Source organism: Dicentrarchus labrax, unplaced genomic scaffold (genome assembly GCF_905237075.1).
Source record: "Dicentrarchus labrax unplaced genomic scaffold, dlabrax2021, whole genome shotgun sequence".
Lineage (NCBI taxonomy): Eukaryota > Metazoa > Chordata > Actinopteri > Moronidae > Dicentrarchus > Dicentrarchus labrax.
The window spans coordinates 1,092,724-1,111,452 of record NW_026136718.1 but is presented as its reverse complement, the minus strand read 5'-3'; the positions used below and the strand labels follow the sequence as shown (position 1 = coordinate 1,111,452).

The 18,729-nt window shown below is 42.6% G+C and overlaps 1 protein-coding gene across 4 annotated transcripts in view; it reads left to right on the top strand.

Moving 5' to 3' along the window:
* The first annotated feature begins 2,354 nt into the window (after positions 1-2,354).
* nfia (nuclear factor I/A) overlaps positions 2,355-18,729 on the top strand; it is a 181,461-nt gene continuing 165,086 nt past the window's right edge. For all 4 annotated transcript variants that reach the window (XM_051375613.1, XM_051375609.1, XM_051375612.1 and 1 more), the window contains exon 1: positions 2,355-2,549. In XM_051375613.1, coding sequence (XP_051231573.1) covers positions 2,454-2,549 — 96 coding nt within the window. In that variant the 5' untranslated portion in view covers positions 2,355-2,453. The remainder of the gene's footprint in view (positions 2,550-18,729) is intronic.

Here is an 18,729-nt window from a genome sequence, read left to right as displayed (position 1 = left end):
TAATATTTTATTTTAGCACCAATCGTTGAAATATTGTTGTTTTGTGATAGATAGCAGTGTTGTGAATGTTAACTAACTACGATGTTGGATGTTACAGGGACTATTTGCTCAGATTTTATGCGTGTTGTGGATAGTTTTCCTAATATTGAATTGAAATATATCGCCTTGCTTACAATATATATCGCAGTATATTGAATTGTAACCCCTGTTTCGTGATACATATCTTATCACCAATACACAGCCCTACTGGTTACTGGAGAAAGTAATGTTGTAATATTACTATTAATGAGTGACAGACCAATACTGCTGGGCAGTTATGTTATACAAATATACATATTAATACTTAGGATGAATTGAATATTTAAACTTTTATCACATTGTTTTGGAATTTAAAACAAGGGAAAACACAGGGTTTACCATTTTCATTGATTTTAATTTATAGTGATCCCAGTTTGATCATTGATTGACTATGAAGACTTGGGAACTCCTGCCTAAAATCACCACATTAGTACTTTTACATTTGAAAAAAAAAAACGTTTTATATACATAAATATTCTCAACTATAGTCCTGACACTTCACATATGAACACATCTTTATTTAAAATGTAAAACCCTAAACACAATATTTACATTTCATGTAGATTTAGATGCCTGAATGTATTATTTTATACATGCTGACATGAGTTTGTGAAAATGGATCCGTTGGTGGGTAAACAGGAGGATTAAAAAGTGCTCAAATTAAAATTCTTCAATAATTTATTGACAAAGAAGTCTTATTTTGACTCTCAGACGCAGTAGCAAGCTCATACAGTGTGAGGTAGTTGTAGTTTACTGCCACTTTATACTCTGTGGCTGATGTTTTCCCTCTCCAGTATCACACTCTAATGCACCGTCTGACCACTGAACGTCTGGAAAAAGGGTCGCAGAACATCTGGACCAATGTTTTCACATTATCAGTGAGATTTAGATTTATTGACCGGAGACCAAGATTACCTGGTGTGCACTACAAACAGCATATATAATACAATAATGTATAAAAAACACCTTTAAATTTTGGCTTATCTCACTGTACCAACAAAATGAATTTAGATAGGCTCAGATATTACTGTGACGGGTAATGAAGTATAACTGACCCATGAGGCATTAACAAATGATTTATTAACAATAAAAAAAATAAAGGCACCTTATTGTAAAGTGTTGAATAAAATAAAGTTAAGCAGTTAAACTATCTCCACTAGAGAGCATAGTCCTATAATATATTATATAATTATAATACACTAATAACACTAAATTATTCACTTGTATTTACTTATAACACATTTTATTTACACTTGTTCTTGTAAAGAAATATTTTTGCACAGTTTTATACTTTTCCTTCCTCTTCAGACAGGTGTGTGTAAATGAATGAATTATATTACATAATTATACATTATAATAATCCACTAATAACACTTACAGGAGACATTTTTATGCCTTACGAGTACTTTTATGTATGTAAACATGTAAGAAATATGTGTAACAGTTTCATTGTTGCTGTTACTTCCTGTTCAGACAGAGACGTGTAAGTGAAGTCGAAGCGGACTTACAGACGCAGCGGTGTGATGTGTTTCGGGCAGGCGGCGGGCGGCGGACGGCGAGCGACGTCCACTGTTCGCGGAGCGTGAAGAGGGTCCGCTCTCTCTCTCCGGGCTTCCACGGGGTCCTTTGGTCTGGAGGTATTTATGCCAAAACACACGAGTTTTCTGCTGAAGGAGGGATGGAGGGGTGAGGGTGAGGGGTGGGGGGGGGATACAGGGGAGGAAGACGGGGGGGAGGAAGGATGGAAACCCAAAACAAAACATAGCATGATAAGTCTGTAAGCAGTTCCATGTGTCCGCACACTGATCGCCCCGTGGTCCTCTCCCTCTCCCTCCCTCCCTCCCCTCTCTCTCTCTCTCTCTCTCTCTCTACCTGCCTCCGTCCCGTTAAAGTGACCATAAAAAAGCGGTAGAAGTTGTTTGGAGTCAGTTCAGTTCAACCCGGGCTGCCTCTTCTTCTTCATCTTCTTTTTCTTTTTCTTCGTCTTCCTTTTTGCTTCTGGTGATGATGATGATGATAATGAAGAACAAGCCCTAATTATACCCGAGGTGGAAGGAAAAAAAGGGGGGAGAGGCGACCCGAGGTGCACGGCGATGCGGAAAAAAGGCTCATCATTCTGCTCCAGTGTGTGTGTGTGTGTGTGTGTGTAGTGTGAGTGAGGGGGTGTGTGTTTTCCCTCTCTGAGCAGATGACTGCCGCTCACCTTGCCACGGGGTCTGCATGAGATTGGTTCATTGTCAAGGAGCTTTTTTTTTTTTTTTTTTTTTTTACCCATGATTCCATATGGTATGGAGCGGGCTACATGTTGCCCAACATGCCAGTGCAAATGTTTTCTCAATTAGGTGTCTTATCTCCGGTGAGCGCGCTCGCATCAGATGAAGCTTGCTGACAGCGTAATGGCAGGGAAAACCTCGGAAGGCTCCATCAAATGGCAGCTCTGCTACGACATCTCAGCCAGGACCTGGTGGATGGTAAGTTGGCACAATATTTTCTTTTCTTCTTTCTTTCTTCTCCTTCCTCCCTTTTTCCTCAACCAAAAGAAGAACATTCCCTCCTCCTCCTCCTCCTCCTCTTCTTCCTCCGTCTTCAGCTCCACGCAGCAGCTTTGTGTTTTATTTCCAAAAGAAGTTCCTGGATTTGTGACCCGCTCAGACTGTTTGTTGTTTTTTGACTCCGCTGCCCCCCCTCGCTGTGGTGCTCCCCGCTCCTGTCTTCCTCGGCGTCCCGTTAGCGGACGGGTGCCAGCTCAGGTCCCCTTCTGCTTTCCTGTCATCCTCTCTTGTTCCGTCTTATTAACGGGAAACTTCTGTAGAAACACAGAAAGTCTTTGTTTCTCCGAGAAATACCAAAGCTGTACAACGTGCTCAGCTCCAGAGCTCTGACACATCGCCGCCGCCGCCGCTGTGGCAATTACATCGCTCCCTCACACCCCGTCTCGGCCACGGTGGTGTCCCGGGACACGCCGGGGGGGCTCCGGCCCCGGCGCTAGGGCCACATTCAGCAGCTTGTCGTGGTCAGTGAGGCCAGCCGACCTTTGACACCCCCGTCACTGTGAGAATGGACGGGAGGGGGTGGATGTGGGAGAAGTCCGAGCAGGGAGAAGCTGGCAGACAGACGGGGGGCTGAGGGGAGTTTGGTGACTCCGCTGAGAGACGGGGGAGGAGGGTCGGGGGGAGTTTTGGTGGCTCACAATAGTCTATTGTGACCAGCTCGTCCAAATGAGCCAGAGAGATGAAAGAGCTCGGAGAGTTCATTAGAGGACGGCTCATTATTACTGCCAGCGTCACATTTAACACTATACACGCACCGTGTGACCTCCGGGGGCTCGGCGCACTAGCGGTTCGGTGAGTTTTGGTGCAGAGTTTTGGCGCTGCAGGTTCTCTCTCCTCCCCTGAATAAAAAGAGTTGTGTTGCCAAAGAGACAAAGGCGGCTTTATCCTCTCCGTAACAGGACCGTGAACTTTGTGAATTCCTCTCGGTCAAACCAAAACCGCCACCCCCCCTCCCACCCCGTCCCCTAAACACACACACACTTTCACCATCCAACCCACCAGCAGCAGGACGGCGGCGGGCGGCGGGCGGCCCCTGCATGCTGACGGGAGGTTTTGCCGTGGCCGTCTGCTCAGGGTCCGAGCTGTGTGTGTGTGGGGGGGGGGCTCGGTTGGTGGGTGGGAGAGGTCCCGGTGTGTGTCTGAATCTGAGTTTTATTTTGAAAACCGATCAGCCTGTTGGGTGATTTTATTACTTTAAGCGTCTTTTTATTGATCGACTTCACCGTTTTCTTTTTGTTTTAATTAGTTTGAGCCTCAGATAATTAGACTTGAAGTCATCTCCGTGGACGCAGTGTCTCCTTTCCAGCTGAATTGTGGGTAACTTCACTTTGTTGTGTCTCAAACGGGACGTAAATCTAAATAAGCTGCAGATTTTAACACGTCACAGATTCCAGCTCCACAGTCTTTTTTTAAATTTAATAAATGTTTACTATTTGTGATTGATAATAAAAACTCTTTGTCTCAGGTTGTGAGTGAAACAATCTGATCTGACTGAGTTTTTATTGTTTAGGTTATTTGTAATTTTTTTATTGCTTTTGAAGAACTTCACAAAATTATTTTCCTGAAATACAAATAAAATGTTGTAATGCTGAAAAAAATCTAATGATATTGAAGAAAATGTGACAGGAAAATTCATAATTTTCCACATTAAAACAATTGTTTTTCTTTTCTTTTCCTTTTTAAATTATTTAAATCAATTATTCAGTTTTTTTGCTGGCTTTATATTTCAGGTATATTTCCGTCTGCAGTAAAAAAACAAAGTCCATCTCAAACTAAATAATAAAAGCATCTTTTTATCAGTAAGATCTGAACAGTTATTTTGTCATTGAGACGTCACTGATGCTCCTCTAAACGATCATAGCGGGGTAATTAGTCGGACACAAATCCGTCCGGGCTGCAGCATCCGAGTGTGAAGCAGCAGAAAAGGTTAAAGTGGCTGAAAGCACAAAGAGGATTATCTGCTTAAAAATTTAAACTCCAGATGATTTCTGTCGGGTCGTTTCAGGGAAACGGATCCGCTTTTTTAATTCAGCGTTATAACAGATTTTAGGTTTTTTAATCTTATTTATATTTAAATATTTTATAAATCTGCAAACTGATGATTTAATTTGTCCTCAGGTCATATATTTATATTGATACTAAAGGAAACTTTTAAATGCATGCTAATATTCAAAGTGGTAGAAAATTACTTTAAATGTCATTAAAAATATTATGTAAAAGTATATATAATTATATAAGTATGTCATTCTGTAATATATATTTTCACACTTTTTGCATCATAATTTAATTTCTCTGTTATTTTGACATTTACAGGCAGCTCCTGAAATGTACTCACACAAAAGTCCAAAAGAAGGTTAACAAAATGAAATAAAACCAATCATTAATGCTTGTTTTAGGGGACCCAAATTGTTATGGACTCATTTCATCTCAAAATGTCAGTTTCTTTAACTTCTGCCACCTTTTTCTGCTTTTCTTCAGTCTGTTTTCATTACGCGTTTGTACTGTTCATAGCAACAAATCTTAACATTTACATTTACATTATATCTTGCGTCTCTGCATCGCTGCACATCCAGTGCAATTCTATTAAAGTGAAACACGTTATAATCACAGTTGAACCGTTGCCAGTTTGTATATATGGCGCCTGAATTTTAGAGTAAACTGCTGTGAAACCAGCTTCCTCACTGAGCACTCGGCTGGAGCTGAACTACAGTAAACACACTCCAGTGTAATCAGATCTTATTAATATTAACATTTAATGCAGCAGTATGAAGTTAGAGAGCCACACAGACAGAGAGGAGAAAGAGTTTCAACGGGATAAAAGTAATAAAATCTTCATACGCGTCTCTCAGCAGGGTCAGGACCCGGTGTGTGAGGTCACCGGACGTTTCCCAGCAGATTAGTTCGCCTGATAAAAATTATATTTGTTTCTTGTATATTTTAAAATAGTAGAAGTGGCGTCTGGAGCTCCTCTGTGCCAAACAGAAGACAGAACAGGCTGCGATTCAAATGCGCTCTAAGACCTGAGGACTCTTATTGTGAAGGAATTGAAGATGATGATCTAAAAAACAAACTGATGTTTCTGACGGAGGAACAAACCCCGGTGCTGCTGTGAGGTTCACCACAGGTGGAGGGGATTTCTGGCCCCATAATCCATCAGTCAGTGAGCCCCGAACCCCCTCTACCGTGTGTGTGTGTGTGTGTGTGTGTGTGTGTGTGTGTGTGTGCGCACGTGTGTTTGAAGTTATCTTAAGTAAAAGTCAAATAAAGGCATATGTGCTTTATTGGATATTTAACATTTATATATATTTATATGTCCTTTTTTATTTTATTACTTGTGCAAAATTAACATAGATGACAACACAGCAACCGGGGAAACAACAAAATAAAATAAAAATACATTAAAATGTTATAAGAAAAAAATTATAGCAGTTTGAATCCAACTAAAAGCTCCCTGCACCAAACTCCCTTTAAGAAATATCACATTTTAACAATTCCTAACGTGTTCGTAACAACACGTAACTCTAGAAACACGAGCTAAAGGCCGTCATATGTCCACAGTCTGACTGTCAATACAGGATCAATATCATTATGAGATAGAAAGTCATAAATATGAAATAAAAAGTAAAATTATGACATTAAAAAGTCAAAATTAACAGATAAAGTCATAAATATGAAATAAATAGTTAAATTATGAGTTTAAAAGTCTTTAAATTTATTTGATTAAAAAAAATCTAAATTATGAAATTACCTTGTGTTTTTGTAGTGGCGACTAAATTGTTGCATGAGTTTATACTTCCATAAGCAGCCGTATATGTCTACTGTATTAAATAAAGGAGGGTCAATATTCACAGTTATAAAATCTTATCACATATAATCCACAAATACCCCAACAGCACAATAACGAGCTGTCTTAATTACTGCTGATGGAAATAGAGACAGACGGCGCAAATACTAGAGTTCGATACTAACAAGCTGTCAGTCAAAGGTGGAAAGAATCAGAAATAAAAACAGCATCTTTCTCTTCTGCCGTACGTCTGGATGTGTGGGCACTGAACATTTTATCTGAGGAGAAGAAGAAGAGAAGTGTTTTACAAGGTTTTGAATATAATTCTATTCGAGTGTGTGTGTGTGTGTGTGTGTGTGTGTGTGTGTTGAGTCACAGTATCCTGAGCATGTCGGCTGTTTGATCAAACACTCACATGACAGCAAACCTCTTGTGGTCTCGTGGTGAATTATGACTGTTGTCTCTAACAAACAAAGCGTGACGTTACGGCAGGGTGTCTGCGGGGTCTTACAGTTAGTGGTTCTCAACCTGGGGATTGGGACCCCCAGTAGGGGTCGCTAAAGCTTCACGGGGGCTCTCTAGGCCTCCTTGAGTTTAAGGCGTGTTAGAAAACTTTAAACCTGTACGCAGTAGACCTACATCTCATCGTCCTGCAGTGAAAAGGTACGCAGTTATGCATTGAATATAATGTGACAGATGCATAAATTCCCTTAAGGAAAAAGGTTGGGAACCACTGTCTTAAAGGACGAGTGTATATAGGATGTAGCCCCATCTAACTGAACCCTGCTCGCATCTGTATTTGATGACCTGGTAACAAGTCCAGGCGGTGAAGTGTGTAGGAAGGTTTAATTGAGCATCCTCGGCCTCGGTTCTTTCAGTGTGTAATAAACACTTATTAAAGGACCAGCCTGTAGGATTTAGTGCCATCTAGTGGTGAAGGTGCAGATTGTAACTGAACACAGCTCCACCTCCCACGCACACAAAACATGTCCCTATCTAGAGTCAGTGCGTCGTTTGTTCTGGGCTACTGTAGAAACATGGTGGACTCCGCCAGCAGAGCACCTGCTCCCTTAAAACACAATAATTCTTATTTTCAGAACTTATGAATATTATATTTAATGTCTGACAGTAGATCCTCCTCAAAAAAATATATTTACAGGTCTTGAAAAATATATATTTCATTAATTAAATTATTTATATGAAGTCTCTTTATAAAGGTGTTGTTGTTTTGATCGTGCTGTAACAACTACAATAAGAAACCAACACTATGCTACAACAGTTGCTAATATGGACGTTAAATAGGTCTTAAATTGCATTGTAATGGTCTTAAAAAGTCTTAAATTGAACCTGTTAAAACCTGCAGAAACCCTGTTGTATTTTCCTTAATTTAACCACATGTAACAACGAAGATATGGTTTGTTGTCCAGGTGCTCCTTTTGTTTTGTCTCGTCTACCTCTTGTATGTGCAGTGAGTAAGAGTCACCTAAAGAAACCACATTAAGATACAACGAAGTTAAGATTAGCTGGTGCATCTGTTGGTTTGTATGAAGTTAATCCTGAATAATGTGTGTGTCGTTGCTTCAGAAAGGTTATAGGATACGTTTTAGGGTTTTTGGCTGCTGATTAGAATATTTAAATCAACTGGGAACTGAAGTGAAATGGTAAGAATCTCTCCTCCTCGTATCTCCTCTGATCTGTCCGGATGTGTTGTTGGAGTCGGAGGCGACACTCAGCCCTGTGAAGCAGTGGATCGCGGCGGACTGACGGCGGCTCTGCTCTGTGTTTGTGGTCTGTGTGAGGTCCGGTTCATTAGCCGGACTCTCAGAGGAGGGTCGGACCGCCACGTGAGTCCGACGGAGTTTTAAAAGCAACATTAACGAGCTCAGTGGAGGAAAACCGAGAGGAACACAGCAGAGAGGACACAGAAACTGGAGGTGGGTTGTGGACATCAGAGGGGGAAGATGGAGTCCGACAACCAAACAGATTTCACTGAAATGTGGAGGAACCTCATTTTATACACGTGTCTCATAAACGCTGACCACTGTGAGCAAGTGCGGTCCTGTATTATCAGAGGAAATTAAGTGGAAAAAGTCCTGGGAAATGATTTCTTAAAGAGTTCGGACCCTGCAGACCTCCACTGTCCCTCACGTTCTGACATTACAAGATAACCTAACTTCTGATTTGTTAATTCCATCTAAAACATGTCAGTGTCTGAGATAACTGTGTATAGATTGTGGGCAGTATGTATCCGCTCAGACTGATGTGATCCTCACTGTCCACCGTACCTATCATAACATCAGGGGATCAAATCAAAATACTCCTATTTGGTGCTTTCTACACAATGTCTGTTTTTACCATAAGAAACACCTGTTATTAGAGATGTGCTGCAGTTCCTCTAACGGCCACTAGAGGCTGGCTCCAGCAGTGAGTCTCCATAAGGCCCCATATTAAAACTTTACAGCTGAAATAATATATTAAGGATTAAAGTTATGGATCATTAATGGCCACTTTGAGTGAGTGAGTGAGTGCCGTCACAGGCGGCTGTTTTAACCAGGTTTCATTCAGCTCAATCTCTTTGTACAGTTCAAGGTAGAGACCCAGTTCTCTGTTCAGTCACTGAACTTGGCATTTTTGCTCTGAGATAAAATATGTAACTCCTTTCCTGTCTAACTTCACCTGTCCTATCAAAATAAAATGTCGGACTGCTCCTTTAATACGCGACCTTGCTGTGACTCAGAGTTTGATCAGCTGATGGAAGTGAGTCACATTTTCACACTAATTTTACCTTTTCAGCACCACCGAGTCCACACTGAGTCAACACAGGAAGGCTGTGTGTGTGTGTGTGTGTGTGTGTGTGTTTACACAGGGAGTGTCATATTGTGCCGAAGATGTTTCCAATTTGGAGACGGCCATGAGCGGGGTAGAGATGATTAGAGAGGAGGAAATTGGGGGATTAGAATTGTCTGCTTGAACTTCCTGAGCACGGCGTGCTCGCTTGCCCACCTCCCTCCCTCTCTCTCTCTCTCTCTCTCTCTCTCTCTCTCTCTCTCACCCTCTCCCTCTCTTCCATTCGTCCTGGCAGTCTCTCGTCCTCCCGTGGTCATCCTGCGGTGTGGAAAGTGTGAGGACACATTGAGTCCTCGAGCTCCTGGTGAGCCTCAGGCTGTCACCGACCAACGGACATGACTCACTCCTCTTGCTCACCTTTTACCTTTCCTGCTGTCTTTCCTTCATCCTTCCATTTTCTATCCTTCCTCCATCCCTCCTGTGCAGTCACATGTATTCGTTAAGTAACAAACATGTTAATCTAACAAACTAAATGAAACTGCACATTGGGATGCTTCACTCAACACTGCGCTGTGAAAACAAAAGTCCTGAATTTGTCAGGTTTTACTGTCGATATTAAACATACAGTGTGTAGTGTTTGCCACTAGCGGGTCTCTCACATCCAATCAATAACAAAAGAGGAAGTTTGATAAGGTGGTGAAGCAGCGTGTGATCATGGTTGTTGTCTTCACCACCATTGTCGTCACTGCAGTTAGCTCCTCCTGGTTAGGATGCTAATAGTCTGAGGCTAAAGCTAACAGGTCCAAGGTTATGGTATCATGCTAACAGACTGAACAGAACGTAGCTCCAGTGTTTAATGAGGAAATGTTGCAGATTCTAGCTTTAAATCTGTTTGGTTCTTTGACATACTCTTCATAAACGCGATGTCAAATTGAAGTTTCAGAGGTTTCAGTGCTGGTTGGAGGATCCGACCAGGTGCTGTGATTCTCTCCGAACTGAGCGCTCGACTCTGCAGCTTCTCCTTTTTCTTTTTTTTTTGGTCCAATAAGCGAGCTGAGAGGCTCCGGGCTGTAATATCCGCTGCTGTGCTGCTGGACTTAGGGAGGGAAAGCTGAGCCTGAGGCGACTGCAGGGAAATCCGGCCGACCTGAGAGGGAACAGAGCACCAACATGGCCTCAGAGAGTCTTTGTTTCTTACAGTCAGTGGTCGAAGGGTTGATGTTGGAGACCAGGCAAGTTCCTACTGCTGCTGTAATGTTGACAGAAAGTTGGAAGAACACTTAAAATATTATATATATCAAAGACCCCCCTTCATAGGAACTGTGTGTGGACAGGGTTGATTTAACGCTACTGGAAGGAGTATCTTTGCTCTTTTGATGGAGCTAAGCTAGCAGTTTCCCCCTGCTTTCTAAACACACTGTGGCCCTGTCTCTGAGTCCAAACTGGTCTCAGGACTTGACAAAATGTCGGACAGTTAGTTGGACTCTGAAGTAAACCTGAATGAGCCGGTGAGCGGTGAGGTTTTCTCCTCCTGCTGTTGGGTTGGCAGCAGCTTCTCTCTCTGGCTGCTGAGACGGAGGAAGAGCTGGAGGAGCCTTGTGTGAGAAGACAGACAAACCGGTCTGGAGTCAGTCCAGACGGTTGGTGAGGGGCGGGAACGATGCTGAACTCATTGCTTATCACTTATTACAGTCTGTGAAACCAGTACGGCAGCTTATTCACACACTGGAGGACCGATTCTGTTCTGATGCCTGTAAATCCCTCAGATTTAAAACTGAAAGACAAAACTTTAACTTTCTTAGTTTCATTTTAATGAAGATTTGTGACTGCAGTTACAGCTCCAGTGTTAAGCGTTAATTAAGGGGACAAACTTATGGTGGCAGTTTTATTTACTAAAAATAGAAACTGGAGCTAATGTTGAATGGAATCAACACATTTTAAGTCCCACAAAGCAAGACCTCCTTGCACATATCAATAATAGTGGGTTTTATTTTGGAATTATTGGGGGTTATTATGGTTTATTTAATGTTCAGTTATGATTCAAAAGTAGTCAAATTTGAATATGTTAATTCTTAAATGGAATCAGCCCATTAAATACTCTTTGTATTAGTTTAAAACAAGACCTCAGTGACCGGTCAAATGAGACAGATGGTTTGTTTTTAGGAAGTTTTAAGAGGAATTTGACAGATTAGAAATGTTTTTGATGTAAACCATATAAAAACATTGTGTTTGTGTTTTTGTTACCTCTTGGGGACGTGTTCTGATCTACAAACTGACCTTGTCGGGACCAGTAGTCCTCAGTTAGTAGTCCTGGTTAGGGTTAGAGGTCAGGTGTGAGTTTAGGTTAAGTTAAGGTTATGGATAGGTCCTGGGTTAGGCAGTCCACAATGAATGAACGTCGATGGAAGGTCCCAAGAGGGATAGCTGCACAAACGTGTGTGTCTGTTTACTGTTGACTGTGAGTGTGTTAGTGTATCCAGAGGATCATCCGTCTCTCTGGCCTCTGACCCGCTGCTGACGCCTCGCCATCAACTCGACTCAACCGAGACAAACACAGACACAGGATACCGTGTCACACTCTCACACACACACACACACACACACACACACACACACACACACACACACACGTACACACGCTGCTGCATCATTAATTCAGGTGTTTTATTATTCCAAATGTGATGCGACAAGATCGATTGATTCAAGTTGTTGGAAGGCTTCAGTGCACACACGCTGGTAGTGCTGCTATACCTGTGAGGACCAATGTCCTATACTCTAACCTCAACCCGATCGTAAGTTACTGTACGACTACGTTCAAGGTTACTTTATTTGGTTTGCAGTGAAAGACAATCAGACATTGCTCTTAAATATAAAAACAACATACAGCTCAGACAAACATGGTAAACATCAAAATAATAGTTCTTCAGGTTTTAAAAATCAGGAGAGAGATATAAAAAAACCCACTAAGATAAATAACCACTAGAATAAATGAGGTATAAATGCAGATTAAAACTAAAACTTTTTTATACCGCTTTGTTCTATTAGACCTCTGCCCTGTAGGAAGAAGCTGAAGCTCGCGGTGCCGACGGTGGGAGCCGTCATTTAAATTGGAGCTGGTTATCAGCTGTAACTGTTGGGGTTAAGCTGTGACTCACCAATCAACCTGCTAATCAGACCATTTAACAATAAGTGAAGCAATCAACAGGGTCCAGGCACCCCCAGGAGTCCTTGACGGGGTCCCCAGAAACATGGGGAACATCTTAATTTCACGATTGTTTCTTTAAGTAGACGTGAACCTGATGAGAGAATTTATAAGAATGACTTTTGTGTTAATTATAGCTGTCATTGCTGTGCGCCTCTCTCGAACCCTAGCTGGAGTCTGCCTCTTTAAAGGAAGTTTTTCTCATGGTGGGAACTGTTGAGTCTCTGTTAATCATTATATAAGGAGTACAGTCTAGACCTGCTCTAAGTGTCCTGAGATAACTTCTGTTATGATTTGGTGGAAATAAACTGAAAGTGCTCCTCAAGCTTTTTGGCATCAGGGACACCTAAATGATGCACTAAGTTAAGCTACCTAAGAAGTTAGCCCTTTAGCTAAAGCATTTGGCTAACAAACAGCGGGACAAGCCGGTCCTCAGGAGCCTCAAACACAGTTCGGGTACTCAGAGGTGAGGAGGGAGCCTGTTGTTTATATGGATGTTCTTAATGACGGCGAGCCTCCTAAAGTCAGTCACATGACTTTGAGAAGGATGACATCATTCAAGGTGGTCTCGTAGATCCTAATTCTGACCTGAACTCTAAAGTCCTTCATCCTTGAGCTGACAAAATGTCCTCACAAGTCTTCCTCTTCATCCTCCTGCTTCTTCTACTCGTTGTCGCCTACTTTTTGTCCTCCTCTTCATCCAACTCTCTACTTGTCTTCTTCCTCCTCTTCATCATCCCCTCTTTGTCCTCCTCCTCCTCCTCCTCCTCCACCTCCTGCTCCATGTCTGTTCTTCCCTGGAGAAACATGGCGACCAGCCAAGACAGCTGCTTCTTCAGGCCGGTCGGTTGTTGTTTTCTCTCTCTGTGTGTGTGTGTGTGTGTGTGTGTGTGTGTGTGTGTGTGTGTGTGTGTGTGTGTGTGTGGAGGCCTTCTGGGAGGAGAAACAATAGGACAGTGAAGACGATGATGATGATTATAATATCCCTCATAGAACAACAATGTTTCGTGCTGGTCAGGTTGATCTGAGCTGAAACAATATTTAAGTGTGTACATCAGTGAGCGAACTACAGGGGAGTCGGAGTGAGTCGCGGGGGGGGAGAGTCGGCTCCTCTTAATAAAACATGAGCTCCCCTGAAAACATGATTTGTGTGTGAAACATTGAGAATATCAGCTCCTCCAGGATTTTGCTTTTTTTCAGGATTGTCACAGCAGCCGTTCCTAGAATATTACGATGCATGTTGAGATGTTTGTCAGCATTTTTTTTTTGTGTTTTTCATTAACAATCAAAGGCAACTTGTTCCAGTGAAAATAAAATCAACTGTTGAACAAAGGAAGAGAGTTTGGTGATGTATAACTCTTTTGTTTTGTGTAGCTATGACGATACAAGAAGAGGGTTTGGTTGAATTTCTATTGTCCAACCTTTTCATCATCCTGTGTGAGGGTGAATCACTAAATCATCAGCCTTGAAGCATAGCAGCACAATATCATTAACTTTAGATCACAAACTATCAGACACACACACACACACAGTGGGGTACATTAAGTGTGTTCATGGTAACGAAGGAACAATGACAAGTTTTTAACAGTTTTTGGAACAACGGAGGAAGAAGATCTATCAGACTGACCCTTCACTGTGATGGTTGTGTGTTTGGTGGACAGGTGTATGAACAGAGTGGTTGTACAGTTAATGCAGTGCACCCCCACCGCCCTCCCTCTCTGAACCTAAAGGGTCCCTGTTAAACAAAGTGAGCATTGTTTCTGCTCTGTGTCGTGGCTCTTTGCCAGCCGAGGCTCGGTATCAAACAACCTCTGACGCTGCTGGTTTCTACATATGTGCTCGCTCTCTCTCTCTCTCTCTCTCTCTCTCTCTCTCTCTCTCTCTCTCCAAGGCACCAGACACAGATTTTTATTGGCTCTAAACACAACTGTGATGCTCTACATACTGTCTTCCTCAACTCGGACAGTTAGGGAGGAGCTGCTGTTTCCAGCTGTCTCCTCTGTGGCGTGGACGTATAACTTCATTCAGCAGAGGGTTCAAGAATCTGATGTTGAATGAGGTTTTCTTTCTTCTGGAGCAGAACTGAGAAGTTCCAGATCCACTTTGGCTTAACCTCCTCCACCTATTAAACATCTGTAAACTGTATATAAGCTCCTAATTATAGAGAGCTGCAGGGATGACGTGTTGTTGGCCAACCGATACAGTAAAAAATGATTTTGACAGATATTGAGATTCTGATATGACCAGTTTTCCTCTTCACTGAAGGCGCCGCGTCCGTGGCATTTTGACATTTTTCATTTCATCTGGACTTTAAACTGTGTTAAAGTTGTTACGGACATGCCCGTTGGCTCGTGCTGTGACGCTCTGTGGACATTAAATTGTGTCTGGTTTTGTTGCTGTTCGGGTTCTCTCAGTAGCTCCTGAGACGTTTGGCCATCACGTTGAATGAACTGCTGTTTGTCTGATTAGCCGACTGAAGCATAAAGAAGTAAAAGCTGTTGTGTGGAAGCTTTACAGTTGGGCTTTACAAGTGGCCCGATTGGATGTAGTTCAGGAGCCAGTCGGGGGCCAGCTGTGAGTCCGGCAGAGGTTTTAAAAAAGAAAGAGGATCCAGTTGTGGAAATATAATAACTGACTCCAACAAAAACACATTTTAACAACGTCTCTGTGATCATATAAAGAAATGATCTCACATATAAGAGTCTGTAGTCCCAGTGTGTGTGTGTGTGTGTGTGTGTGTGTGTGTGTGTGTGTGGTGTGAGAGAGTGCTGTTGATTTGTGTGTCTGTGGTTTTACAGACTCGCTCTTTTGTGATTGTAACAGAAAGAAAAAAATGGAAACAGAATCCAGAAACGCCATCTGGTATTTGGGAGCTGTGTGTGTGTGTGTTTGTGTGTGTGTGTGTGTGTGTGTGTGTGTGTGTGTTTGTGTGTGTGTTGAGGAGTGATCTTTTTCTGTGTGCCACACAGTTCTTGGTCTCCAGCCATTCGGTGTTTGGCTGCCAGCAGAGGTGTCAGTCTTCAGTTAAAGGGAGGCAGCGCTGGCTGTTTGCTGTTTACTCGATTGGCAGAAATGGATTCCTGCCATTTTTTTTCCTCAGTAAATATCACCTGTTCTGTCACGCAGCCATCAGCCCCCCCCCCTCTCTGCAAACAGTCATACATTCAGAGGATTTAGCTTTTTCTCACATATTTTCCGTCCTGCTGAAGAGTTTTGTGTGAAGAAAAGTCCAGAATCCTGAAATGAATAAAAATTGGTTGGCAGATTTCATCCCGATGATTTTACAATCTGTTTGTGGATTTGCTTTGGAGGATAATCAGAATGTATTCGGAGGTTTCTCCGTTTAAAGTCTGAAGGAGGAGAAGGATCAACACTAAAAATAACATTCTCATTCAGTTTTCTTCACAGAACTAAACAAAATGCTGAGATACGGTCCTACCATGTATAGCTTTTAGTTTCTTACTCGCCTTATAATCAGAAAGGCCCCGTGAAGCTTTGGTAACCCCTGGAGGGCTGGGTGTCGTTAAAAACCTTGACCTTGATACAGGTTCCTGAATAATACTTGTACCGTGCTCTGTGCACTTCACTGGATAACTGGATGGAAGTGTTAATAAATCTTAATATCCATACAGTATTGGACTTTATAAAAACTATAACTGTCAAAAAGAACATTATAAACAGTATGACTGCACTATGTCTCTTCAAGGGGAAGACAGCATGCTGCTCTTTAGCCCTTCTACAGAAATAATCATTGTTGTAGGCCTATGACTGAAAACTAGTCTCTGAATTTCCAGATTTTCTAGATTGGCATCAAACTTTGGTACCGAATGACAGTGATTTTGGTTGGTGCCATAAAAGTACTGAAGTTTGGTACCCAGCTCTACTCAAAGGGGTTTCTGACCCCGGTTAGGGGGTTGCAAAAACTTCAATGGGGGGGTTGCAAGGTGTGCTATAAACATAAATATACACAGTAGACCTATATCCCAGCATTTCATTCACTTCTGTGAAGAAAAGTAAATGTAACATGTTTAATAGGACAATGACCAAGTGTCAGATACCTATTAGGTATCTATGATAATAAATAATAAATTAATTGATAAAAAACAGACACAATTGTATAAAAAGTTCCCCGAACTGAAATAATCAGCTCAACATTCATCCAAATCACCAATCTCTTGCAGGAGTTCACTAACTGGGTTAATTGAATATTTGAATTTAATATGAAATATCCATAAAATATGTAATTTAGTCAGTTTATTAAATGATAGAAAAGGGGTGCCTGAAGGGAAAATGTTGGGAAGCACTGTTATTAGGTGAGTCACCAAGAGCAGAAACAAAGAGAAACCCTGTGGGGAGCAGGAATGTCCACAAACCAGTACCGACCTCACATACTGTCCTGATGTAAAATATCCCAAAATCTTCAGGATGTCCAGCAGAATGAGTCAGAAGCACTGACAGCAGATAGAAACCAGCTGTCACATGGATCCAGACTGTCGGTGTGTTGTGGACTGGAGGCGAGCGGGGTCGTAAACCCACAGCTGGGTGGGCTCAGGATAACAGGTGTGTGTTTCACTGTGAACACGTACATTCAGATACACGAGTTCAGGTTGTTCAGACACGCCGGCACATTAACGGCTCCGTCCTAATTAATTATTTCCTATTGAAGCTACAGATCGCAGCAGCTGTGGAGCGCTGTGAAATGTCCCTTTAATCACATCAAAATACCCCCCCGCCACTACTACCGTCCTCCCATCCCGTCCACACAACCTCAACCATGACGGCGATTTTAACCTATTAATGCTTTAATAGCAATCTGAGTGATTAAACAATTAGACAAATGGAGATAAAAATCAAGAGTGCCACTTAGTTCATTGTGATTAGAGGTGGAGGGATTATGGGAGGCAGCCAGATGTTTGCATATCATTAGTGGTCTGATTAGAGAGCAGGAACATGGACTCGCTGTGGCGCCACCGCCGTGCAGAACGGGAACATCGGGTCGACTGAAAGGAAGTTAAATTCAGTAATTTATGAAAAAATAATCCTGTATTGATCCTCGGAGGGGAACTTCAGCAGCAGCAGCAGCAAAAGACAGAGATGAATCCATTAGAAGTATGAAAAATAAAAATAAGTTTGATTGGAACTATAATGTGTGTTTGATGTGTTGTGACCATAAACCAGGGTATGCTTTAGGGCGGGGCTACCTTGTGATTGACAGCTCATTCTCAATGAGTCCGTCCAGCTCCACTGGCTCCGACTGTCATGGCGACGACCGTAACGGCAAACTCGATGCTTCAAACCTGGACTGGTAACGAATGGATACAACACAAGCTGTACACACAGTTTCAACAACCAGTGTCAGACTTAAACACTGCTGTACTCTCTCAAGTGAAGTGAGACTGTGGTGTTGGTTTAAAAATTAGATTACTATGCACAAACTTAGAGTTTTAATTGTGCACCAGGTTAAAGTTTTCTCAGATTGTAGCTCTTTGGCACAGAAAGTGTAAAGTCGAAAGAAGTGCAGGAAAGTAATCCAGGAGCATCATCTGTGCCGTTATTAATTGATGAAACTCCAGCTACACATTTAATCTCCATGTGAAGACGGATTAATGAGCATCAAATTATTTTTAGAGGAGTAAGCTGCTGAAACAGTGTCACAGTGGCACCATATGTTTGGACATCAGAGAGCCGTTTAACAGCATCCAAAAAACACAAAAAAAGCATGTGAAGGAGTGTTTGTCAGCATCTACCTCCAAGGACTCATTCATTAGCAGTAATGTGGAGTGATCACCTCTTTATCAGCGTGTGTACAAACTCTCAGGTTTGTCCCGTGGCCAGCCCCCCCCACACACACTCCCAACCCCCCCTTATCTAATTAAGTTGATTCAGAGTGGTGCCTGCGTGTGTGCAGGACCCCATTACTTACGGCTGTCCGGTCCGGGGCGCCTGCCGACCCCACCGAGCCCGTCGCCGTGTTGTGCCAACGCCTCCAACAGGGGGAGCCGCTGACCCCTCACCCCCCCTCCTGTACCACCCCCACTCCAGGGGGGACAGAGGATGAACAGCTGGTAGGGGCATCAAGAGGGACCTCGCCACCCCCCGACTTCCCCTACACAGGAAGCACCTACTCACAGGGGAGTATGTCCTCTCTGTTCCTTTTAATCTGGAGGGGCTCAATATGGGGTCCCAGGACCTCCAGGGGTCCTTGAGAGGGTTCCAGGGGGGGTCATGGACTTCCACTTGATAAACAGCGACGTTCAGTGTCTGCAGACTTTCTGGAAACTCTGCTGTGGCTCAGTTTCCTTCAAACCAGCTTGTGTGAGCAACAG